The following is a 26,595-nucleotide window of genomic DNA, read 5'->3' as shown; positions in this document are numbered from 1 at the left end:
TATTTTGTACTTCTTTTAGGTTTAAGCTTCAAGTTTTGACTCATTGTAATATTTCCTTCAAACATCCCAGAAATACATTTTAAATCATGAGTAACAGTGGCACATATAATTTTAGTATCATCCCTAAAGCAAAGGGGGATGGTAAACCATCATGTCACTGAATGCCTCTTTTTCAAATTTCAAAAACCTAGCCAAGCCAAGGGAACAATGAGAGCAAGCCTGAGATGCAAAGTCCAGGTACATATTATCTTGAAGGACACTTGCTTTCTCTTATGCACACTGGGAACTAGGACAAGTTAGTGTTATCTGTAGGAAGTTACTTTCTTGCATGTGTACCCAGACAGTTGCTTCTTGGAGTATTGATCAGACAAGCAAACTAAGCCAGCTGATACTGAGGATGCCACCAGTTCTTGCAATCTAATATATAAAACCCCTGTAGGCAAAGGGACAGAGGCAGAACTGAGGGCACTATGGAAAGGATATGTGTCACTTGTCTAGTGAACTACCATTGAACAAAACATCATGAGGGAAAGGAGGTGATGCAGGGCAAAGCCCGTGAGGCGTGGAGGTGCTCTCTGTCAGCCTTACCTGAACTCTTCTTGGAGCAGTCCTGATCCCTTATAAGTTTCCCCCCAATGAACCAAATATCTCCCATGCCATCTCCAGGCACTTTCTTTGTCCTGCCTGTAATTTACCCCTCTGCCCTATAACCAGGCACCTTTTTACTATTGTGTGACCATGTAATGCAGCCCAGTAAGGTCCATTATGAAGTTTAGAATCTGTCTTGTTATCTTTATGTTATAATCAGATCATGCTACTCTATAAATATAAACACGTATGTCATGCTCCAGCAGTTGAGAGTCCACAAGACTTCAGATCTTCTCAGTTTTTCATTTAGATTAACTTTATCACCAGGTAGACTAGTAGAAATCTCTCATCAGTCTTCTGAATTGTCCAAGAATATACAGAGTTTATTTAGTTCAAAATGAGGAGGTTTCCTTCCATATAGAGAAAATGGGACCATTTTATCTATCCAGATTTTGTCTTATGTTTTTTTTCTTTCTGCTGTAGCCACAAAGTATCAACACAGAAATTCAGCACAGTGTGGACACATATTCTTGCTGGATTCAGTTATCTGTACAAACTCCAATATGGCATAGACCTGAGTACAAGTTTTATAATTATTAATTCATATTTATATGTAAAGCATTCTCTCCAAAGAGATTTGTAATGGCAGAGTACTTGGATCAGAAAGGGAGGCTAAACCTAACATTCTTTTCCAGGTTAAATAACCAATTTGAACCTGTTGTTCAGTTCATGAAACCAATCAAGAATCCTTTTCCCCAAGAGGAACTCCTCTCTCTTATCAGTGGATACAAGTTAGGAACAGTTCAGTCTTCCCTAAAGATTCAAGTATTCTGGAAACTCAAAAAATAAGGGTTGGGTTCTTCAATTCATTCTTCATGGAAAACTATCTATGGAAATATAATTACTTCCTCCCTAGCAACTAGCTGTGCATGCCAAGGGATGTTGCATGTGGAGAATTTATATAGCTACAAAATAAATACTGCTTGTTTCCTTTAACTTATTTTGTTTCCTAAGAATATATTCAGTTTATGTTCATTTTTATACATATATTTTAAAAACAAGGTTAGCTTTCCAGAACAGTTTTCCCTGTCCTTATAGAAAAAAGTTCAGAATTTATATATAAATTCCTATCCTTACGCCCCAGTTTCCCCTAGTTTTAATGTCTTACATTAGTGAGGTACCTTGGCTACAATTTATAAACCAATACTAAAACACTACTTACCGAAGTTCTTGATTGTATTAGGGTTCATTCTTTGTGTCATAAAGTTCTATGAGTTTTTACAAATGTATTGCTATTGTTTAGATATGAAGTTTCCCCCAAAGCCCATGTGTTAGACAATGAAAAAAATTTCAGAGGTAAAGAAATCAGATTATGAGAACCCTAATCCAATCAGTGGATTAATCCCCTGAATTGGATTAACTGCGTAGTAACTGTAGGCAGTGGGGTGTGGCTGAGGAAGTAGGAGGCAAGCCTTTGGGCTTTATATTTGGTCCCTGGTAAGCAGAGTTCTTTCTCTGCTTCCTGATTGCCATATTCTGAGGTGCTTTCCCTTCTGCCATGATGTTCTGTTTTACCTTGGTCGCAGAGCAATGGAGTTGGCCATCTGTAGTCTGAGTCATCTGAAACTGTGAGTGCCAAATAAACTTTTCCTCCTCTATGATTGTTCTTGTTAGGTCTTTTTGCACATCGGTGAAAAACTGACTAAAATGTGTATGAAGTCTTGTATCCACAATGACAGTGTTTACAGAGAGAGTTTCACTGACCTGACATTACCCTGTGTTCCACTTATTCGTCTCTTCTTGTTTCCCTCTGAAACCCTAGCAACCACTGCTCTTTTTAGTGTCTCTACAGTTTGCCATTCTAGAATATCATATAGTTGGAATCACAGTAAGTAGCCCCTTCGGACTGGATACTTTCACACACTATGTATTTAAGATCCCTCGATATCCCTTTATGGCTTGATAGCTCATTTCTTTTTATCATTGCTTTTACTGCATAGAATGAATATATCAGTTTGCTTATCTGTTCAATTATTGAAAGATGTTTTGGGTCTTTCATTTTTGGAAGTTTTGAAAAAAAAAAACCTCCTATGAAGGTAACTATGCAAATTTTAGTATAGATGAGAGTTTCAAACCCATTTGGGTTGCATGGTTGCGACATCACGTGATTATGTTGAGATGTGTAAGAAACTGCCAAACTGTGTTCCAAAGCGGCTGTGTCATTTTGTGTTCCTACCAAAAATGAATGAGAATTCCTGTTGCTTTACATGCCAGGATTTAGTGTTGTCAGTGATTTAGATTATAGACGTTTTAATAGTTGTGTAGTGTTAGTTCACTGTGTTAGTTTGCAATTCCCTCATGAAATTATAATCGAGCATTTTTTCATAGTCTACTTGCTATGTATGTGTCTTTTTTGGTGAAATGTTTGTTCATATCTTCTGCTCAGTTTTATTGCATTTTTTTAAGTGTTGAGTTTTAACAGTTCTTTGGATATGTTGAATACAAATGTTTCATCAAATATTCATTTTACAAATATTTTCTACCAGTTTCTGGTTTATCTTTTCACTCTACTCACAGTGTCTCAGAGCAGAGTTTTAATTTAATGAATACCAATTTATCTTTTTTTTTTTTTAATTTTTGGTGCCAGGAATTGAACTCAGGGGCACTCAACCACTGAGCCACATCCCAGTCCTGTTTTGTATTTTATGTAGAGACACGGTCTCACTGAGTTGTTTAGCGCTTTGCTTTTGCTGAGGTTGGCTTTGAACTCAGGATCCTCCTGCCTCGGCCTCCCCAGCCACTGAGATTACAGGTGTGCGCCACCATATCCAGCAATTGTTTTCTTTAAATGGCTTGTATGATTTGGTATTGTTTTCAAGAAGTCATCATCAAATGAAAGGTCCCTGAATTTTTTTTTTTTACATTATCATCTATTGCAAAGTTTTGCATTTAGGTCTATGATCCATTTTGGGTCCACTTTTATAAAAATTATGAGGTCTGTTTTGTATGTGGATATTCAGTAGCAGTGTCACCTACTGAAAGAGTTATCCTTTCATCATTGAATTGCCTTTGCTCCTTTGTCAAAGAAAATGTGGTCTATATATACCATGAAGTATTACTCAGACATGAAGAAGAATGAATTTATGGCATTTGCTGGGAAATGATGGAACAGGAGATTATATTGCTACGTGAAATAAACCAGATCCAGAAAGTCAAGGTTTGAACGTTTTCTTGGATATGCTGAAGTTAGACCAAAATCAAAGGGACAAAAGACAAGAAAAAAGTTGACAGTGATTCCAAATTCCATGAAAATAGAAAAGAGATCAGTGGAATAGGGGAAGGGACCTGAGAGGGAAGGAGGAGGGATGGGAAAAGGAAAGAACAGAAGAATGAATCTGACCAGACTTTCCTGTGTATGCATATATGAATATATCACAGTTAATATCACTTTTATATGTATCCACAGGGCATGAATTTTAAACATATATAAATAAGTAGAAGAAAGATCAGTGCAGTTAGAAAAGGGAACAAGGAAGGGGGAGGGAAGGACAAGGGAAATTACTGGGGTCTGGATTAGAGCAAATTATATTCTATGCTTATATAAGTATGTCAGAATCAACCATAATATTATGTAGAACTATAATGAACTAACAAAAATGCAAAAAAAAGAAACAAAAAATAGATTAATTTCTCTTGATATTTGATCCTTCTATTCTTTCATCAATAACACATTACATAATTATTGTAACTTTATAATAGATTTTAATCTTAGGACTTTATTCTCCTTCAGTATTGTGTTGGTTATTTGAGGTCTTTTTATATTCTGTTTGATACTTTAAAAATCAGATTTTAGAAATCCACAAAATAACTTGAAGATTTTGACTGGAGTTAAATAGAATCTGTAAATCACATTGGAAAGAATAGGTGTCAACATTTGATCTTCCTTTCCATGAGCATGCAATATCTCCTGTTTTCAATTTCATCTCCAATTTTTATTATCTTTTTCATTCTACTTAGTTTAGTTTTGACTTTCTCTATTTTACTAAGGTGGAAGCGTTTATTGATTTTATATTTTTCCTCTTTCCTAACATATGCATTCAGTGTTCTAAGTGCTTTAATTCTTTTGTTCAAAATATTATTAAATTTCATTTGAGAATTTGTATTGGACTCATATATTATTTATAGGTCTGTTGTTTAATCTAAAACTCTTTTGAAATTTTCATCTATTTTTCTGATTTTATAGATTTCCAGTTTAATTGGTTTGAGACCACACTCTACATGACTTATACATTTTTAAGAATTTAATATGTTTATGGCCCAAGATCTAATCAATTTGGTGTGTTTCCCATGTGAACTTGTGAAAAATGTGTATTAAAGTAGTTTTGAATGAAATATTTTATAAATGCAATTAGATCATGCTGACTTATGGTTCATTTTAGTTCAACTATGTCTTTACTGATTTTCTGTCTGCTGAATATGTCAATAACTGACAAAGACTATTGAAGTTTACCACTTTAATGGTGGATTTATTTATTTCTCCATGCAATTTATCAGTGTTTACATTACAGATTTTAATGCTGATATTAGGCACATACACATTAAGGATTCTTATTCCTTATTAGAGAATTGATCATTTTATTATTATGTAATGTCCTGCTTTATCCCTGATAATCTTCTTTACCCTGAAGTCAGCTTGTCTGAAAAAAAATATGGCTACTTCAAATTTGATTAGTATTAACATGGTATATCATTTTCCATTTCTTATTTTTAATCTATATATACCTTAGTATTTGAAGTGAGTTTCTTACAGACAACATCTACTTAGGGTCTTTTTTTTAAAATCCATTCATATAGTCTCTTTTAATTGGTGTAGTTCCCTTCATTTTTATACATAAAATATTCATAAAGCAAAAAGACTCAGCTCTTAAAAGACAACATACTTTGTGAAATTGCAACTTACGTTCCTATACTTTATATATAGGAAACATGTATATACTGTAGCATAACCTGATGTAATAATCATTTAATTTTTTATTTTAGTCAACTTAAATCTTTTCTCCGTTAATTACAGTTACTTGAACATAGAATATTCAGACATTTTAAAAGTTGTATTTTATAAGATTTTGATCTTTCTTCAGCCAATTCTGTTCATAAACCAATTAAACGCAAGACAAAATCCTCACAGGTATTAAGGAAGAAAGGTTTCAAGGTACAAGAGAGCTTTTTCTCCCTGTTTTTAAATTGTTTTTTTATAAGTACATTATAGTTGTACATGATATTGGGGTTCATTTCACATGGAATATAATTGGCTTCACTTCAGTTTCTGGTACTTCCTCTTTCTCTCTTGTCTTCCCTCTATTTATTTTATAGATTTTTAAAAATGTGTGCTTTATAGATATATATAAAGTTGAAATATACTACAGTATATTCATACATACACACAGCATTATTTGGTGAATTTCATTCCACTATTCCTCCCTTTTTCTCTCTCTCCTTCCTCCCCCTCTGTCCTCTTCTTCTACTCCACTAATCTCTCTTCTGTTTTCATGGGCTCCCCCCATCTTTTTTTTTTTTCTTATTTTGGAAGAGCTTCAGCATAGGAGAGAAAATATTCAACCCTTGACTTTGTTGAGTCTGGCTTATTTCACTTATCATGATGTTCTCTTGTTCCATCTATTTACCAGCAATGCCAAAATTCATTCTTTCTTATGACTGAGTAAAATTTCATTATGTATATCTGCCACATTTTCTTTATCTAAAGGTGCCTGTCAGCAGGCGCCTGGTCTGGTTACATAACTTGACTATTTTATATTATTCTAATAGAAACATTGATGTGCCTGTATCACTATAGTAGGCTTATTCTAGTTTTTGGATAAATACCAAGGAGTGGTACATCTGGGTCACATGGTGGTTCCATTCCTAATTTTTTTTTAAGAGAGAGAAAGAGTGAGAGAAAATATTAGTTTTTGGTGGACCCAACATCTTTGTTTGTATGTGATGCTGAGGATCGAACCTGGGCTGCACGCATGCCAGGAGAGCGCGCTACCGCTTGAACCACATCCCCAGACCCCATTCCTAATCTTTTAAGGAATCTTCAAACTGCTTTCCAAAGCGATTGTACTAATTTGTAGTCCCACCAACAATATATGAGTATACTTTTTCCCCCCACATCCCCACCAGAATTTATTATTAGCATTCTCATTACCTTAGAGAATAAAAAAGCAAGGACAGTCTAAAAGCGATGAAGACATTAGTTCATCATTATGAGTGTATGCCGTAATACAATTGGGTAGATATTTCTAGATGTTATTTGAAATAAATGATTCTTGATTTCACGGGGAAAATGTAAACCTGAGGCTATTTGAACCCATCAGAGAAAAGATGGAAGTTGAATCTGTAAGGGCCCTAGAATAGAGAAAAAGCCAGAGTTTAAAATATGGGATGTTTTAAAAGTCTATTATAACCTATCAGTAATTAGATCATATAACAAGACAATCTTTCATGTGACTGTAATTAGACTGTCATTCCTAGAAATTGACCACATCTAGAAGCCATTATATTTTGAAACAGCCTCTGTTTTGGTGACTGAGTTACATAATGCAGTCATATTAGCTAGGCTTAGACCAAATAAAATATAATATCATAAATATTGTAAAATAACATTATATAGCATTCAAATAAGTTAACATAAAAAGTACCTGACATTTGACTCATAACACATTTCCAAAGAAACATGTTCAAGAAAAAATACTTTCTTGCCTATTTTAAACAAATTCTAGGTCCTTGTTAATTTATGTTAACCATTTTCAATGCTTATAAGATTAAAAAAAAAAAACCTGAAAATACTGTGCTGGGCATTCTGTGAGATTTAAAAAAAATCAAACATATAATTTGTCCTTACAGATTCTGGTAGGGTAGAATGGAGAAATAAGATACATATTTACATAAGTATGCAAAATGTACAGAAGTAGGAACCATAGGTTACATTAAAATAAAATTATGAAAGCATAATATAGGATATAATAAAGTTCTTAGAAATAAATATAACAAGAGATGTATAAGCCTTATAGACTGAAAAAAACAAAAGATTGTTAAAAAGAAATTTGAAAGGGTCTACATAAATGGAAAACATCCTGTGTTCATAGATCATAAGCAGTTTTAAGAATTATTCAGAAGACAATGCTCCCCAAATTGCTTTACAGTTGCACCACCATCCCTACCAGCTTCCCAGCTGACTGCTTTGTAGGAAGCAAATGAGGCAATGAAGGAAAAGAGAACAGAAAGAGGAAGGAAGAAAATAATGTAATTTTTTTTCATTCTCACAACATTTGAACACTAGGAAGGACTTTAGAAATCATCCCTCTTCCATATTTTATAGGCGATTCAAGAGTCCCAAAGAGCTTAAATGAGATATTTAAGATTCAAACAGATTGTGAAATTCACTTGAAACCACAAGGCAAATGAAATAACCAAAACAATCTTAGAAAGAAAGAACAAAGCATAAGGATTCACACTTTCTAATTTCAAAACTATGTGGCTTAATGGAATAGAACTTGGGAATCTAGAAATAAACCTATGTATCTCTGGTCACTTGATGTTTGGGGAAGGTGCCACAAGTATTTAAGGAGGAAGGGAACAGTCATTTCTTTTCAAAATATGGCTTTTGTTTTTTAGCCTTATAAGACAAGTATTTCTGAGTAGATTTCACATTGGATCCTTGAACATATCCACTGAAGATACATTACGAAGTCCTCCTTCTCTTTCTTCTTCTCTTCCTCTTGACACAGAGCAATGCACATAGCAGAGTATCAATAAGAAAGGAGGTAAATGAGACAAGGAAGGAAGGGAGGGTAGAAAGAAGGAAAAAATTAAAATAATTATTTTCATTCTCAAAATATTGGAGCACCAAAAAAGGACCTTAGAAAGAGTCTCTGTTCCATATTTCATAGAAGATAGAAGAGTCCCAAAGAGGTTATATGAGATATTCAAGATTACAGTGATTGTTAATAACAAAGCTAATAACAATTTAGGTCTTCTGATCCTTTACTAATGTCACTTACACTATGCTTCAATGTATGTTGTTTCACAGAAAGTAATCTAATCGAGGCTATCATTGCAAATATAATATTTATTGCAAAATATTGCTTTAATGATCTTTAATGGATATGTAATCATGTATTCTAAAAGAAAATGTATCATTTCAAAGAATTCTTAATTGAATTTATGGTTTGGGCAGTGTTTTCTTCTGTATTATTTATACTTTGTTACTGTAGTGGAAGTAAATACTGAAAAACTGAAAAACAAACTAAAACAGCTAATACCCACAGTGTGCAATAAATGGTTTTGTAGATCTGATGCAGAAGAATTCAGAAATTAGACTTCAATTAGAGGCTGTTTGAGTATTTCCTCTACATTTATGAATTCTTTTCATATGAGGAAGGGAAGATGAAATGTTACCTAGTGTGCCTCCAAGACTCTAGAAATTCCTCAAAAGTAGGACACTCTGAGGGTGGAGCCCAGCCATCTGTTTTAAGAAGGCTTTTAGTTCATTCAGAAGTGTCCTACAGGTCTGAGTCTTGGTCCATGCCCAGAAACAATTTTTACTTAAATTACTTCAGCTGCTTACTATTGTTTTCAGTCCTGCTCCACAAATTATCTACAAGTTTTCCAGAGAAGGTTATAAGATGAAAAACTTGATGATATCATTATGTTCTTTATCATTCATCATTTATTAAAACTTTTAGAGACCTCAGAGTATAGAAGTGAACACAAAAGACAAAAATTTCCGTTCCTATGGTCCTTGTATTCAGTATCTTCTCTTTACCCTCCCACTGAACTCCTCCATGACTTTCTGATACCTAAGGAAGTATTCAAATTCCTTCATATGGTAGGAGTAGCACTGAGAGGTCCAGGCCTCCTCTGAGGTCTTGGTTCTTCTATTCTACAATCCAGTGACACCCTGCTAGTATACTTCCTAGTTTCATTCCTTCTATTTCCTTCCTCTTTTTGTAACACCTGTGTGTATTTTAAAATTTAAGAATTGTGTCCACAGTGTAGTTTTATCTGGCCTCTTTCCTAAATGGGAAGACCTCTCTCACCTTGGTGCCCATTTTGTATCCTGTGCTATTCTATCACATGAATGTGATTACATGAAAAAAATATGTGCATATTAAAAGTGAGAAAAAAAGTGAATAACTGGAAAAATTGTCAACAATTATGGAGATATAAAGTAATATATGTTGCACTTCCCAAATAATGGGACTAATCAGTAAAAGTCAATGGGAGACAAAGAAGGATCTTGAGCACTACAAGGGAAAAAAATATTCTTAAGCTTCCCTCCCCTTCTGTATAGTCTGTCCTTGCATCTCCATGCTACTGGTTGAGCATTGCTTACTTATGTGTAGTAGCTGTGGTTTAATGCTTGCACAGGGACATAATATCACCAAGGAGCTTTATATTGCATTTAAATTCTAAAAATTTGCACAAAAGAATATATTAAAAAGTAGGTAATACAGAGAATAAATATGAGAAATTGCATCTATAAACACAACAAGCAAACATAATAGTCAAAACAACCTCAAGAACAACAACAAAAAGCATTGTTGGAAGAAAATCTTCTGAACTGAAAAAATACAAAGCTACAGGGATTAATTGTGTGTCATAAAGGTAGACCGTGTCACAAGGCTAGACATATAGATCACGGAATTAGAATTAAGAGTCCATAAATGAACCCAGATATTTAAGTTCAATGATTTCAACAACAGTGCCAAGACAATTCAATGGGGAACTTAATTTTTTCAATAAATGATACACACACAACTGGATAGCCACATGAAAAATCATCAGGTTGGACCACTACATCCCACAACGTATAAAAATTAACTCAAAATGATCAAAGACTTAAATGTGAGACTAAAACTATAAAACTCTTAGAAAATTAAAAAAAGCAAAGGATCTTTGTGACCTTGGGTTAGGCAATTTTTCTGAATGACATCCAATGCATGGACAATAGAAAGAATAGATGAATTGACTATCAAAATAAAATGGTGTGTGCTTCAAAGGACACTATTAGGGAAGTGAAAAGACAGCACATGGGATGAGAGATAATGCTTGAAAATTTGAAATGTCTGATAATGTTCTCATCTCCAGAATGTATACATAATTCTTACAACCAAAATATAAAAATAAAATAACCTGGCTTAACACTGAGCAAAGGATTTATGTAAACATCTGGTAATAATGAAGTATAATTAAAGGATGTGTGATATCATTAATCATTAAGGAAAGAAAAATCACTGTCAGATATCACCATCTACAAAAAAATGGATAGAATAACAAATTCACAACAAGAAGTTGTGAAAATGTTGGTAAATTGTAACCCTAACATACTGGTGGTAAGATTGAAGTGGTGCAACAACTTTGAAAACAGTTTGATAGTTATTCAAAAAGTTCGACATAAAGGAGCTGAATCCAAAATGGCTGAAGAGAAGTGTCAGGAACTCCAAACAGCAGAGAATAGAAAGGCAGCACATAAAGAAGAACAAACCATACTACAAAACCTGGTCCCCTGGCTGTAGGGAAGCTTCACATTTCTGAGAAAAGGTAAAAGGAAAGGTATATGGGATTCCCACAATAGGAGCAGATCAGCAGTTTGGACAGCAGAATTCTACAGTTCTCAGAGGTTTCAAAGCTAGTTTGGGGAGCTAGCTGAGATCTGAATTACTGATTTGTATCAGAGAAGCAACTTACATTGCCCTACCCTCTAGTCCTCAGAATCTAAGTTGCTACAACCCACTGCTAGATGCCATTGTGCCTTAGGGGCCAGAAGCCAACACTCTTATGTCAACAGAAGCTTTAGTTCAATGCATACCCCATAGAGTGAAGGACAGAACCCTTAGTGTTTTATAGCTACCAGTGTCACAGCCAGGTGCAACTTATACTTGCTCTGAGGGGCATACTCCTATCCACATTCTTCAGCTCCAGGACTAAGACAACCAGCACTACAAACTCTGGAGTCACCTACACTCATCCTGTGGGACCCATGAAAATCTCCATAGCCCATTGCTTTGGGACTGCAATTCCGGAGGCCAGATAACTCCAGAATCACCCACACTTGTTTCTTAGAACTGGGGAAGTTTGCATCCATGTCCTACAGCTTCAGGACCATTGCTGAAGTCTAAGCATCAACTATACATACCATGTTGGTCCTAGGGAAGACCCAGTGTATATATATCCTGCAGCTCCAAGAGTATAAAAACTCACAGCATCAACTGCACTTGTCCTGTGAGACCTAGTATAGGCCTTTTCAACATCCCATGGCATTGGAACTATGGATGCTGGTGTCAAATTCCTTGAGTCACCTTTGCCTGTCCCATATAATATGGAGAAGTCCTCTTTGTGTTCCACAATTCCAAGATCACAGTTGCCTGTGCCATGAACACATACCAGCATTAGCTATGTTCATTCCGCAGGATATGGGAATGTTCCCTTCTATATTCTGTGGCTCTAGGACCACAAACGAAGGTTGCACAACACCAGGCACCAACAATAGTTGCCCTGTTAGACCTGGGGAAAGTTATCTCCATATCCCATGCCACCAGGACCATGGCTGTTGCTATCATAATTGCAGAATTACTGACAGTTAACTCTGTAGGACTAAGGATGTGCACCTTTGGAAGCCCACATTAACTGCAAAGTCACACAATTATCTTCATGAATAGGTGAAACCTACATTATTGCATCACTAGAAGACACTGGTGACATTGTCTATACTTGAAAAATCACATGGAGGCTATATTGTTGAGCTCACCTAGAACTAAAGTCAAAATATCTTTTCAGTTGACACCCTGTATCTCATGTAAATACAATTATTTTCCTACAAAAGCTATTCTGGGCACAGGGGTACATGCCTGTTAATCCCAGCAGCTTGAGAGGCTGAGGCAGGAGGATTATGAGTTTAAAGACAGCCTCAACCAAAGTGAGGTGCTAAGCAATTCAGGGAGACTGTGCTTCTAAATAAAATACAAAATAGGGCTGGGGATGTGGCTCAGTGCCCCTGAGTTCAATCCCTGGTACCAAATAAAATAAAACAAAATAAAATAGAAAGAAGTGACTATTCCACCAGATGTGTAGGCATCAACATATGGACCCAAGACACATAAGAAAGCATGGCACCTCTAAGGAAACTCAGTTGTTCTCCAGAAATAGATCCAAATTTGCAGGAAATCTATGAAATGCCTGAAAAAGAATTCAAACTAATCATCCTAAGGAAACCCAGTGAGATACATGAAAATATAGAGAGACAATGTAATAGAATGAGAGAAACCATTAATGATATGAATTAGAAATTTAACAAAGATAGAAATCATAAAAATAATCTGAAATCAGGGCTAAAAACTTCAATTAATTAAATTAAAAAATACAATTGAGAGTTTCCACATCAGGCCAAACAGAAGAACAAATGTCTAAACTAGAGTATACAGTAGCTTAGACAATTAAAGAAAAAAGATGAATAAGAGAATTGAAAAAAAAAAACAAAGAATAAAAAGAAAAATAAAACTCCCTTGAATGTAAGTAGATTAAATTTAGCAATCAAAAGACATAAATTGACAGAATTGATAAAAATAGCAAGACCCAACCATGTGCTGCCTACAAGAAACTCCCTTCACTAGTATATACACAGATTTAAAATGAAGACTTAGAAAAAGTTATGTTAGGTAAATAGCAACTAAAAATAAGCAGGAGTAGCTATGCTGATGTTAGGTAAAATAAACTTTATATCAGAAACTGTAAAAAGATTCAAAGACACTCATATATGATAAAAGCTTCAATCCAGCAAAAGACATAACCATTTTAAACATATATGCATCCAACACTGGATCAGCCACTTATATAAAGCAAATATTATGAGATGTAAAGGGACAGGCAGATTTCAATACAGTAATAGTTGGTGATTTCAACACCCATTTTTATCAGTAAACAGATGGTCTAGACAAAATTAACAAAGAACACAGGAGTTTAACCACACTATAGAGTAAATGGATTTAACAGACATTTACAGAACATTTAATTCAACAGCAGCAAAATACATATTCTTTTCATCATCACATGGATTTTTCAGGATAGCCCATATGTTAGGTCACAAGTCAAGTCTCAAGTTTTAAAAATCCAGATCATGTAGTATATTTTCTCAGACCACAATGGAATAAAACTACAATTCAGTGAAAAGAAGAACAGTGAAAAATATGTAAATATATGGAACTTAACAACATTCCTAAATCAATGAGGAAATTATTACTATAAAAGGGAAAAATTCATAAAACAAATGAAAACCCAACACATCAAAAATTTGGGAATCTAGCAAAAGCATCATTTAGAGTTTATAGCAATGAATGTATACATGGAAATTTCTTTTTCAAATATTATAGATATTTTAAATAAACATCCTAGTAACACATCTCAAAGCAAAAAGAAAAGAAATAAAAACAAGAACAAACAAAACTCCACATTAGCAGGAGGACAGAAATAATGAAGATCAGAGAAGAAATAAATGAAATCAAAACCAAAACACAATACAAAAGATCAATAAAAAGGTTGCTTTTTTAAAGATAACAAATCTTAGTCAGACTAGCTAAGAAAAACAGAGAATATCCAAGTCCATAATATTAGATGACAAAGGAAATATTAAAAGGGATACCATGGAAACATAAAAAATCATAAGAAACTGCTATGAGCAATTATATGCTACCAAATTGGCAAACTTAGAAGAAAGTGATAAATTTCTGAACATATACAACCTACCAAGACTGAATCAAGAAGAAATAGATAATCTCAACAGACCAATAATGCATAATGAGATCAAAGCAGTATTTGAAAATCTCCAAACAACAAAGCCAGTTGCAATGTGACCCAGCAATTCCACTCCTAGGTACAAATTTTTTTAAAAAATTATATCAAAATTTGCATACCAATATTTATAGTAGCATTACATATTACAGCAAAAAAAAAAGAAACAAATGTCCAGCAGCTGATATGTCATATCCATACAAGATAATTTTATTGAGCTATAAAAGAGAAGTGAATTATAGATACTTGTTATAATATGAATGAAACTTAAAAACACATTGAGTCAAAGAATCCCAATTAAAGAGCTCTATATTGTATGATTCCATTTCTATGAAGTGTCCAGAAAAGAGAAATCCATAGACAGAAAGCATATTAATGTCTGCCAGTGGCTAATGAGGAGGAATGAAAAATTACTGGTAATGGGTACAGGATTTCTTTTTGGGTGATGAAAATATATTGGAATCAGTAATGATGATTGTACAACTTCTGAATATACTAAAAGCCACTGAATTGTGATTTTTTAAAAGGATAAATTTTATCTCAATGTCAAATAATTTTATTAGTGCCTTATGGTTGGTTGTATATCATATTGGAATTCTTTTTGACATAATCATACAAGCATGAGATATAATTTATTCCGATTCAGTCTCCTGTACTTCCCTTTTCTCTCCCTTCCCCCATTCCCTTTTCTCTGTTCTACTGTTCTTCCTTCTATTTATTTATAGTTTTTAAATTAGAAGTTTATAGATATGAAGAAAAAACTCTAAAAATATTCAATGCACTAACACTAGAAGAAAAATAAATTCAAACAAGAGGTCAATATTCTATTGCCTTGGCAGGTGGTTTTAAAAATAAAAATAATAAAAATTGACAAGAGTGATGATCTCATATGCAGGGTGTATAAGAATTATACACCTATCCATACTTTCCATAAAATAATTTGGCAACATGTATCAAGAAACCTAAAATGCTGATTCTATTTAATTTAGTCACTCCAATTCTATGAATCTGTACTCCATGCTTGGCAGATCATATAGAGTAAGGTACCTTATCATATATTATGAACCTTTCTTTCCCTCTGCATTAAGTAGAAAGAATGAATCTCCTTCTTATTCTGTTCCCTGTTTGGACTTCAGATTAGAGTTAGAATAATTTCCATATTTTTACTACTATAACTCTATTCTATGTCCACTTGAAGAAAATGTTAGCAATTTTATCTAGTTTTTTTACTTCATTTTATATAAATTTTTATTTCTGTGTATATCATTATTAATGTACATAGAAGTTACCATGAGGATATTATACTAAATAAACAAATGCTAAATTTGTATGGGAAGGGCAGGCTCAACAAATTTTACTTAAAAGGTATACTATCTAAATATATTGGAGATCAGCTCAGTATGCACCAACATGCACTTTCCCTTCAGCTGAAACTGATCTGTGTTATACCACAATGCATGTCTATTCATTTCCAAATGTGGCTCACAACCAGTATGTCTGAAATAATAGGGTGGTGGTTGCTCTTTCTCCTTTTAAAGCTACTATTTGCATTCTTTACCACCAAAACTTACGCATCACCCAAATGCAAGCTTCTTAAAAGGAGGATCTATCCCTGGTTCACACATATAGTCATTTGTAAATGTGGTTGAAATAATGCTATTTGATCCTCTGCCCAGCTAATAAAATTGAATGGGAAATGTTATGTTAAATCAAAGGATTTCTAAGAACACTTATTACAATGTCAAAAATAGTATGAGATATAAATTGCACGTGTATTGTTTAGTATGTACATTTTTTTCTTGTCAATGGGCAAAATCAGGGATCTTTGTGGTACAGCTTTCAACATTACCTTGAATTCCCAAACTCTCCCAAGAGGCAGAATTCTCAATTTCCCAGAACATCAAACCATTTCAACATAAGTATGTGGAAAAGAAAGTGTAAGGAAGGGACAGATAAGACAATTTGTGCCATTTTATGAATATTTGAGAGAGGGTTTATCTCTGTTATGCAGATATTCAATGTAATTGTAAAGAACTGATTATATATGAAAAAGTCAACACATCACATTGTATTGATATATCTCTTAAACCATATAAGAAAATTAACTTTTGCAAATGGCATGATTGTCAATGTAGGAAATCTCAAAGACCATCATTAATAAACTCCTGGAACTAATAAGCAATTGTAACACGATTTCATGATACAAAATTAATATTAAAAAAACATCGCTTTTCTACACATTAGCAATGAACAAGTGGAATTTGAAATTAAAAACACAACATCATATTTCAAGAGCCTTAGAATATGAAATATTTAGGTATAAGTCTATCAAAATAAATACAGGACCTGTAGGAAGAAAAGTACAAAACTCTGATCAAAGAAATCAAAGAAAGATATAAACAAATGCAGAGCTGTTATAGGAAATGGCTAGAAGACTCAGTATTGTTGAGATGTCAGTTCAGATGTGAGTTCATATACATTACCTATAAAGATACATAGATTGAAGTAAGAATCTGAAAAGACGTTCAACATCATATTACTAGGTAACTCTAAATTAAAACAACAATGGCAAAAGTCCCAGACTCTGACAATACCAGATGCTGGCATGGGTGAACAACCTTAGGATTTTATTAACTTCTGGGAGAATGTGGAATGGTACAGTCACTTTAGAAGACACTTTGGCAGTTATATACAGAGCTAAGCATAATTTTATAATCTGTTATGGTTTGGCTCTGGAAGGGCCCTCCAAAGTTCCCAACACAGTAATGTCCAGAGATGCGGCTTTTGAGAAGTGATTAAATCTGAGGCTCTCACACTATCAGTTGATTAATCCATTTCATGAATTAATAATTTGAATGGGCTACTGGGAGGAGGTGGAACCTATAGGTTGGTGGGGCATGGTTGGAGGAAGTAGGTCACTATGGGTATGCCCTTGGGGACTATATCTTGTCCCTGGCCTCCTTCTCTGTCTTCTGTATCCTCCCTCCCTCCCTTCCTTCCTTCCTTCCTTCCTATCTTTCTCCCTCCCTCCCTCCCCTCGTTTTTTCTCCTCTTCCTAGCTACCAAGAGCTAGGCAGCTTTCCTTTGCCACACCCTTCCACCATGATGTTCAGCCTTGTCTCAGGCCCAAGCCAAAGAAGCCAGCTAAGCATTGACTGAAACATCTGGGACCCTGAGCCAAAATACATCTGTGCTCCTCTAAGTTGTTCTTGTCAGGTATTTTGGTCACAGTGAGGAAAAGCTGACTAACACACCATATGATTCAGCAATCAGACTCCTAGATATTTATCCAAATGAATAGAAAACTAATGTTCTCACCAAACACTGCACATGTATGTTTACAGAAGCCTTTATTTATTATTGCCCAAACTTGGAAGCAACCAGGATACATCCTTCCATCTGTGAATAGATAAACTGTAGCCTATCCATTGAATGAATATTATTCTACAATAAGAAAATAAATGAGCTACCAAGCCACAAAAAAAGCATAAAAGAACTTTTGATGCACATTTCTAAGTAAAGGAATCCAGCCTAAACAGGCTACAGACTGCATGATTCCAACTACATAACCTTCTAGAAAGGGAAAAACTAGAGAGACGGTAAACAGATCAGCGGTTGCCAGGAGTGCAGGAGGAGAAAGGGAAGGATGAGTCAGTGGAGCATAGGCAATTTTTAGAACAGTGAAATGAATTCTATGTGCTACAATAATCATGGATACATGATATTATACCTCTACCAAAACCCACAGAACTGAATAAAACAGTGAATCCTAATGTCAGCTATGAGCTTTGATTCAATAATGTATTAATAATAATTCCTCAATTTTAGCAAATGTGCTACACTAATGCAAAGTGATAATAATAAGGAAAACTGTGCAGAGGGAGAAGTACATAGAAATTCTCTAATTTTTGTTCAAATATTCCATAAATCAAAATCTGCTCTAAAATATAAAATTGATTAATTAAAAAACAGTGTTTGCAGAAAATAAAAATTAACTTTCAGGATATTATATATAATACCTATGTACAAAGTATATATGCATATATATGCATGTATACATATTCTGATAAAGTAACTATACACTTTTTTACACCTTGACTTTTAGATGTTATACTGTGTTATTCAACCTCTCCTTATGTAATTTGTCTACAAAGACTAACACCATAAAGGTGAGATGGGGAATTGCAGGTAGTAATAACGAATTATGCTTATGAGAAATTTGGTCATAAAGGGTAACAAGACTTAAATGGATAGTGAGAGTCTTAGGGTCTAGGAAAGATTTATTTTTAAAGGACATTAAAATATAATGATGGAACTAATAAAATATATAGTTATTGGTACATTACATTTTATTTAGTAGTTATTTCACCTTTTGTCCATAAATATAGATGGATACTTGATTATAAAATGGCATGCCAAAAATATATATGATATTTTCCCAATGAGCAAAAATGTAAGAAAAACAAAAAAGCACATACCAATTCATTGAAGCTGATCATTAGAACATGCTCAAATTCTTTACCTTCTTTACCTTTAATATCACAATCAGATGAAGTTACTGGTAACAGAGCAAGGATCAAGGGAGGAATTCCAAAGATATACCTAAAAGAAACTAAATTCAACAGTAAGTAAGAATGAGCTAAATGTTATGTTATATTTGATTGTAGTTTTACAATGGGCTTGACCACTTATTTTTAATAATTTTAAATATGTATCTCAGTTCCTGAATAATGGGGGAAGAACTCTATACACTGAAATTATATAGCAACCAAACTAGAACTACATTTTGAAATTTAGGTTTCATTCTTTTTTTTTTTTTTGGTAGCATGCATTGAACTCAGGGGCACTCAATCACCAAGACACATCCCCAGCCCTATTTTGTATTTTATTTGGAGGCAGGGTTTCTCTGAGTTGCTTAGTGCCTAGCTTTGGCTGAGACTAGCTTTGAACTTGGGATCCTCCTGCCTCAGCCTCCAAACCATTGGGATTGCAGCCGTGTGCCAGCACACCAGGCTTCATTCACTTTGTTAACATAGAAATTTCTGTTAAGAAGTGTAGAACAGGTGTGATGAGATCAAAGAACACTTCTGAAAGACACTTTAGGGGTAATGATGACTTAGTAAATATGGATTTATGTTGAACATCCTTGTAAGAGAAGGTATCTGCAGGCAAAGAGGTATGCTACAGTTTTAAAAAGCTACACGTTATTGAAATTTTATGATGTATGGCATATGATTGTTTATGTGAAAACTTGAACATGGTACACTTAAAGGAATATTCATTGACTTCTCCCTGGAGGGCAGTACTGTGGGAGGTTCATCTCCACAGCACTACACTGTGATCCTGTTCTTTCTTTTTAGTGATGGAACTTAAAGGGTTTACCCTGCCCCTAATTCTTTAGAATTACACTTGTATTTTGATACTCCCTTTTCTTCTTTTCATTATTTTCTGAATTTATGGACTCAGAGATCCACATTTTATTCAAACACATCTTTTCTCAGCTTCTTGTCATGTTAGAAAAACCCAACAAATAAATTCACACCCTGTGAATTCATTATGTCTATCTGTTTTAGATAAGTCTTCCCCATTAGAAGCAGCTATACAATATAAAGAAATGAAAGTTTTAATGGTGCGATTTGGGGCTGTAAAAATACACAAACTGAAAATTCAGTGATTCCCAGAAACATTAAATTTGATCTATTTCTTCACCAGCCTGCCATAGTGTCTTGTTTGCATTGTTCCGTGAACTCTGAGTTATGTTAAGTTCTTGGGAGTTTCACAAAAGAACTTTAATTGTGCTTGTTCAGTGCAAGGCATTTCCACATGTGTACCTTCCTTAATTAAGAGTTCAATTAACATTCCTTCCACTCACTGAACTAATATTGTGACAACTGCCTAAAAACTCTTAAGGATATCATAAAATTTCCAATAACTGTATTATGTTATCATCTGTCTTAAAAAATCAGTAACTCTCCCTAATAAATTATGCTTTTAGTGACTGATATTTTTACAAATACAGAAAGTAGACTAGGCAAAAGTTAAGGAACACGCGTCAATCATACGTCTTATCTTCATGTGACACTTGATATAAAGAAATATAATGCAGGAGTGAGACACAAAATCTGTTCATTGATCTAATACTAACTACCTGTATGCACTGTAACTAAGAATACATTTAGGAGACAAGTGATTATGATCCTAGTTACTTATAATCAAATATCTACCAGATGCTGGTTGCTGGTGCTAGGGACTGTTTGTTAGGAGTATTTATATATATTCCTGCAAGTAGCACAGAGGTAGTAGGCGTCAAGTTTGGACATTCACCTAAGTTTATTGTCTTTCCAGAATTTGATAAAAAAAAAGCCCTAATATTTTGATAACATGTAATTTCATTGGCCTTCTGCATAAAAACTGCTTCCATGAGATAATATTCAGTTCCGCCTTTCTCTTCTTCTTTGATTTCTTCCTCCTGAAGATCTTCAAACAGTAATTAATTGCTCATTAATTACTGGCAATTAATTCTGACCTGGTATTGGATATGTACAGATCATAGAGAAACATACTTTTAATTTCTCTTTTCATTTCCAAGTATACTAAAGTTATAATTTTGGAGAAATAGACAAAGAAGGAAAAATTATAAGGCACATAATTTAGAATGAACTTTAAGGAGACTATAGTAAAATAATTAAATGCTAGAGTGAAAAGGAGATATGTTTACCATTATACTTAAATATTATTTCAGAGGCCCATATTTTATATATTAAAAATGAGGTGTTTTATTTTCCATAAGCACCATCTTCTTCATCCCAATTTTCAGTCATAACTACTCCCAAAACTCATATCAACCTACTATTTCATTGGGTGGCATTTTATCAATTCTTTCCAATGAGGTTGGATGGAAAGTTCAGTCTTTGGGATGCTACAACTAATTTATCAATGCTAAAACATAATTTGTCTTGCCTGTAAAGAGAGTCTTCTGTTACCATAGTTGTTGTGAAAAAGCTAGCCCCACACACTAGGACAATACAAAGCATGAGGCTTTGGAAACACAGACACCTGGGACTTCTGTCCTCATGGGATAGTGGGTTGTGTTACTGAGTGAATGGATTCATCTACCTGATTTTTAAATGAAAACATTAGACTAAAATCTCTTAAATCTTTTTCAGCTCTTAAGCCCCTTCATTCTGTCTTACCTGGCCATTCAAATAGAGAAACTCTTCAGGTTTACAATTGCTTTCAGGACAATTCTGCAAAAATATCCCAGGCCTGAGACCCACATCTCAATGATTCTCAGCTCTCTCAAGATCTGGTTTGTTTTACAACTGAAATCTTTTCTTCCATACTACATACTTAAGTAATATATGAAGATTGTTTGGCTTGAGGGGACTTTGAACAGTGTCACAATGGAAAAGAGACTCAGCTTTATTTTATTTTGTTTGCATTTGTTTCATACTATATAGGCCTCTGCCCTTCCCCCTCCCCCTGAACTTTTCATTGGATTACAGAAAAGACAAACCCTAAGGAACAATGCAAGGCAAGTGTGGGCTTGTGGAATTGTCTTTAAATCTCCTGAAGGGACTGAAATTGGAGAATTTGTTTTCAGTAGGGAATTTGGTTAAACAGAATGATAGCGGTTTAAGAATTCTTGTTGGTTTTTAATTTAAGCCAAATAATACATTCAATTCTTAGCTGCTCAAGTTATGGGGTCAAAGTGAAGATAAATAAATTGTTTCTACAGCCCTCCAAATCCAGTCTTTTATCAGAATTCAAGAACAATAGTGTTTATTGAATGCCTATTACATAAATCTCTTTTCACTGGGAATATAATTCCAAAATCATTTCATGAAGTACTTAGAAATTATTTACATTTTTCTGGGTGCAGTGGCATAGGCCTGTAATTCAGAAGCTGGAGGGGCTGAGGCAAGAGGATCACAAGTTCAAAGCCAGCCTCAGCAAAAGCAAGATGCTAAGCAACTCAATGAGATCCTGTCTCTGAATAAAATACAAAATAGGGCCAGGATATGGCTCAATGGTCAAGCACCTCTGAGTTCAATTCTTGGTCCAACCCTCCCAGAAAAAGAAATCATTTACATTTTATAGGTGTAGAATCTGGGGCCCATAGAACATTTTTCTAATATAGAATGTGCCTAGTAAGAGCCAAGATTCAAATCTGTTTTGTTCAGGTTAAGGAATCTAGAAACTCAGCTTTTAGCTACTGAGGCACCCCACTTCCTATAAAAAGGTATACATGGGTTTAAGAGAAAGGCAAAAGACTCATTTCCTTTTCTGCAAAAACTTCACCAAGGTAATTTCTGGCCAAGCTCAGAAACTGTATCATATACCCTTATCTCAAAAAGATATTAAATATTTGCTTTTATTTGAGTAGGTAATATGAGTGAGACTAGGAGAAAAAAAAAGATCTCAACACATAAATATGATTAGACATCTGAGTTGGTCCTACAAAATAATCTTTTCTATTTTCAAGTCATTTAAACACTGATATGGTGCGATTTGTAAATTCCCTTTGTACCTATTCTAATCATTTTGGTTTTCTGCTTTTATTACTATTCTATTTTTTTTTTTGTCCTCAGATATGAAGAATTCACCCAAATCCAATTGCATAGTTGAGGATCACATAGTGAGTCATCATCTACTTAGAAACTGAGCTGTTTCCATGTTTTCTTTGCAATGCCCTTGTTTCTAATGCAATTACTTCTTTCTGGTTCTCCTCCTCATTCTAACATATCTTGGGGGTTTTTTATCATTATTTTTTCCTTGGTATTGAGGTTTGAACCCAGGATTGCTTTACCATTGAGCTACATCTCCAGTCCTTTTTATTTTTATTTTTTAATTTTAAGACAGAGTCTCCTTAAGTTGCTTAGGATGGCCTTGAACATGCAGTCCTCCTGCTTCAGCCTCCCAAATGGCTGGAATCACAGGTGGGCATCACCGCATTGGGCTTATCTACTTCACCTCTCAAAAGAAAGAGCAAAGAAAGAGATGTAAATAGTATTCCTACATACAGTCTTGGAGTTTGAACTTCTCATAAAAATCACTTGGAACCAAGATGTAGAAAACCACTCAATATAATAATTACATCATAACATTTACATTAGAAGCTTAGAATTTTAATATTTTGTTGCTAATAGTAGTTTATGATGCATTAATATAGATGTACATCCAGCAATAAAGTTTCCTTACTGGAAGTATACACCCTGAGTTTTTTTTTGTCTTTTTATGTGTCTACTTTTGATAAGAGGTAATACAAGGATTAGAAACAGGAGAGAACCAGAAAGAAGTAATTGCAGGTGGTGAAACCAAGGGCATTGCATGGAAAACACAGATACAGCTCCATTTCTAATTCTACATTTAAACTTCTGGAGCACTTTTCTAACAAATCCATAATTGTCTTGGATATTCTCTCATGCTCCTCCTCCCCTCTTTTTTTTTTTTTTTGTTACTGAGCATTTCCCCTAGTTAGTCAATTCTAGGTGTTTTAATATCTATGAGAGGGGAAATGAATCTTGATCTAACAGAATAGTCATGGGAGTACACAGACCATCAAAAGGAAGAGCAGAAAGCTGGCTCCCTATTCTTCCACCCTCTCCCACAGGTCTCTAGCTTAATGAAGAGCTTATAGTAAAACATACCAATTTCCCTAAGTAGATCCTCTCCCCTCACATATCTTTCTCCTTTGTTCACTTCCAGTATTTTTAATTTATTTATGTTAGCCCCTTACATTAGCCACATGTCTGCCAAATGGGATCCAACCCACGTTAATTTTGTCCTCCGTTTTAAGTCCTTATTCCGCGGAAATAAAATCTAGCAGATATCATCAGGGGTTTAGAATTTAGAAGGAAGTCTATTTAATCCTGCCTCCATCAAGGATCCAGCATATAGGACAAAGCAACGTCTGGCTATTTTCAATGCAAATTGCAGGACATGAGTTCCCAGCAAACAGCGCAGGGTACAGCCCCAGATGGAAACTCCCAGCCCTACTGAGGGGGAAAAACGGGGTTTTACGGAGACCTGTCCCTTAGGGCTTAAAAGCGCGTCCCCAGGGAGCTTCGCTTTCAGTTCTCTAGGAAGTTCGGAGCTGCAAGAGCCCAGCTACTCACTCGCTGAACCCAGGCTGCCTGGAGCACGAGTAGAGCTAGTTTGGCTCAGTGTTCGCCCAGGGCAACGCTGGCTAGGGACAGACAGACTTTCATTGGAAGTCACTGACTACCTCTGAGATCTGGCTGTAGGTTGCCCCTGCTGAGCAGCGCGGAGGTTGCAGCGCTTAGTCTCAGGACAGAAGGTAAGCCTTGGCTCTGCTTTTCACAGCCCGCTAGGGACAGCAAACCCAGGTGCAGATGACTATGGGCCATTGTACTTAGGAGTGGGTAGCGGCTGACCACAGGAGAGGCAGTGTTCTCTGCAGGTCCAAAGTGCAAGCCGGGCTATTCCCGGACGTGCCTTGGCGCTGGGGGGTGGGGAGAATCGCAGCGCGTCCGGGAGTCCCCAGGCGCGCCTGGCGCGCGAACTTGTGCGCCCGGGAGAAGAGCGCTTACCATGGAACATTGTCTGCGGGAGGCGGGCGTAGTCATGATGACCGCAACTGCAGCAGGAGCACGCTCTCACCCATAATCACTCCCAGGACCAAGGTCTTCCGCGGAGTTGACACAAGTCCGCGCTGGATAGGCCAGTCTCTGCAGCTGGTTTCTTTCACCCACGGCGCGCCTGTTGTTTCATCCATCCCAGGAGGGGCGGCACACATCACAGCCTGGCTCTGTGCTTTGCCTTTTCCATAACTTCCGTAGGATCAGCCGGCAGTGTACTTTCAGTTTCTTCTTTCGGCTTGGTCTGTAGGATCAGTCTTTAAGTTTATCCTCTGGACGCCTTTACCATCTCCTCACTGTTGGGCGCCCGTGTTCTTCCTTAGCACTTCCCATGCATTTGGACCAGGACCAGAGGGAGGTGCAAATTTGCCAAGTACCGCAGGAGAAATCAGGTGGCCTTCTGATTCAGAGCGATTCAGGGTAAAAGACTTTTCAGATGACTCTTAACCGCCTTGGCAACTCTTGGGCCACCGAGAGCTAAAACCATTGGTTGCTAATGTGTCCCCGAAAACCACAAATGTGCAAGGCGAAAGCTGGGCAATTGCAAGCGGACGCCACAGAGGAGGCGTCGCCGCTTCTGCCGCGGATGTGACAGACGTTGCCAAGTCATCTTATAAAAAAAAGGAAGTGAAGAATGATTAAGAGGATCACGCCCTCTGCTTCTCCAATCTCTCTAATCAGTTTCTTTCTCTCTCTTTTGTACATGTACCTGCTCAGGTGGGACCTTAAGGAAAAACAATTCTGCGGCCCCACCTAATCGGGTAGGTAAGTGCTACCTTTAGATAATCAAAACTCAACTAAAGTGGAGGACATGGAAAATTACTGTAACTTCCACATGTGTATCTGACATGGATGGATAATAATTCCAACTATCCATTTTGATTGTGTGTCATTGAGGAGTTAATTTCTTCTTAGACCTGAATTACCTAAGTATTTCCTGCTTTAGTTTTGTTTCTGATAACTGTTTTGCAGAAATCCTGCTTAAATGAAGGTGGGTTATGTAAACCAGTAATGATAGGGATAAAGGTTATTGTGTATTTAGCATTTGCTCTATGCCAAATATTGTGTTAAGCATTTTACACATATTGTCCCATGCAAACCTTTCTTTGAGGTAGGACCTTTTCTTATTTGCACTTCACATATGTGAATCAGACACTTCCTTAAGTGATATGCCGGTTTACTTAGAGAGAATTAAGACAAAAAAACCTGCTACATTCTGGCTCCAAAATTCATGTTGAGAATACTTGTGTTAGGAGGAAGACCTTGCAAACAGTACAAGTATATAGAAATTGATGCTGGGAGGAGGATGACATCATGTGGGCGTGCCCCTGCCCCACAGTGGGGAACTCAGAAGAGGTTTCTGGAGTTGTGACTTCTAAATTGACACATGAGCAGGAATGAACTTGGATTTGGTAAAGAGCTTCTGTAATAGTGCAGCAAGGAAAAGAGACAAAGAATAAGGAGGGAGATAAAGAAAACAACAATGAATTAGAGAGTTAGACAACTGACTCAAGCCTGAAACTTGGATCTTTTGATTCCTCTTGTCTTTTTTCCCCACAAC

General features: G+C 35.6%; 1 protein-coding gene across 3 annotated transcripts in view; it reads right to left on the bottom strand.

Annotated features, from left to right (window-relative positions):
- Positions 1-24,996, bottom strand: part of Il7 (interleukin 7) — a 56,425-nt gene extending 31,429 nt beyond the window's left edge. For 2 of the 3 annotated variants that reach the window (XM_026384712.1, XM_026384728.1), the window contains exons 1-3: positions 24,987-24,996; positions 18,912-19,045; positions 14,216-14,218 (exon numbers count right to left, since the gene is read on the bottom strand). In XM_026384712.1, coding sequence (XP_026240497.1) covers positions 14,216-14,218; positions 18,912-19,045; positions 24,987-24,996 — 147 coding nt within the window. The remainder of the gene's footprint in view (positions 1-14,215; positions 14,219-18,911; positions 19,046-24,986) is intronic. The other variant, XM_026384720.1, reaches the window with a different exon arrangement.
- Between the last annotated feature and the right edge of the window lie 1,599 nt (positions 24,997-26,595).

This window comes from Urocitellus parryii, chromosome 7 (assembly GCF_045843805.1).
Source record: "Urocitellus parryii isolate mUroPar1 chromosome 7, mUroPar1.hap1, whole genome shotgun sequence".
Classification (NCBI taxonomy): Eukaryota; Metazoa; Chordata; class Mammalia; order Rodentia; family Sciuridae; genus Urocitellus; species Urocitellus parryii.
This window is presented reverse-complemented; position numbering and strand designations above follow the sequence as displayed.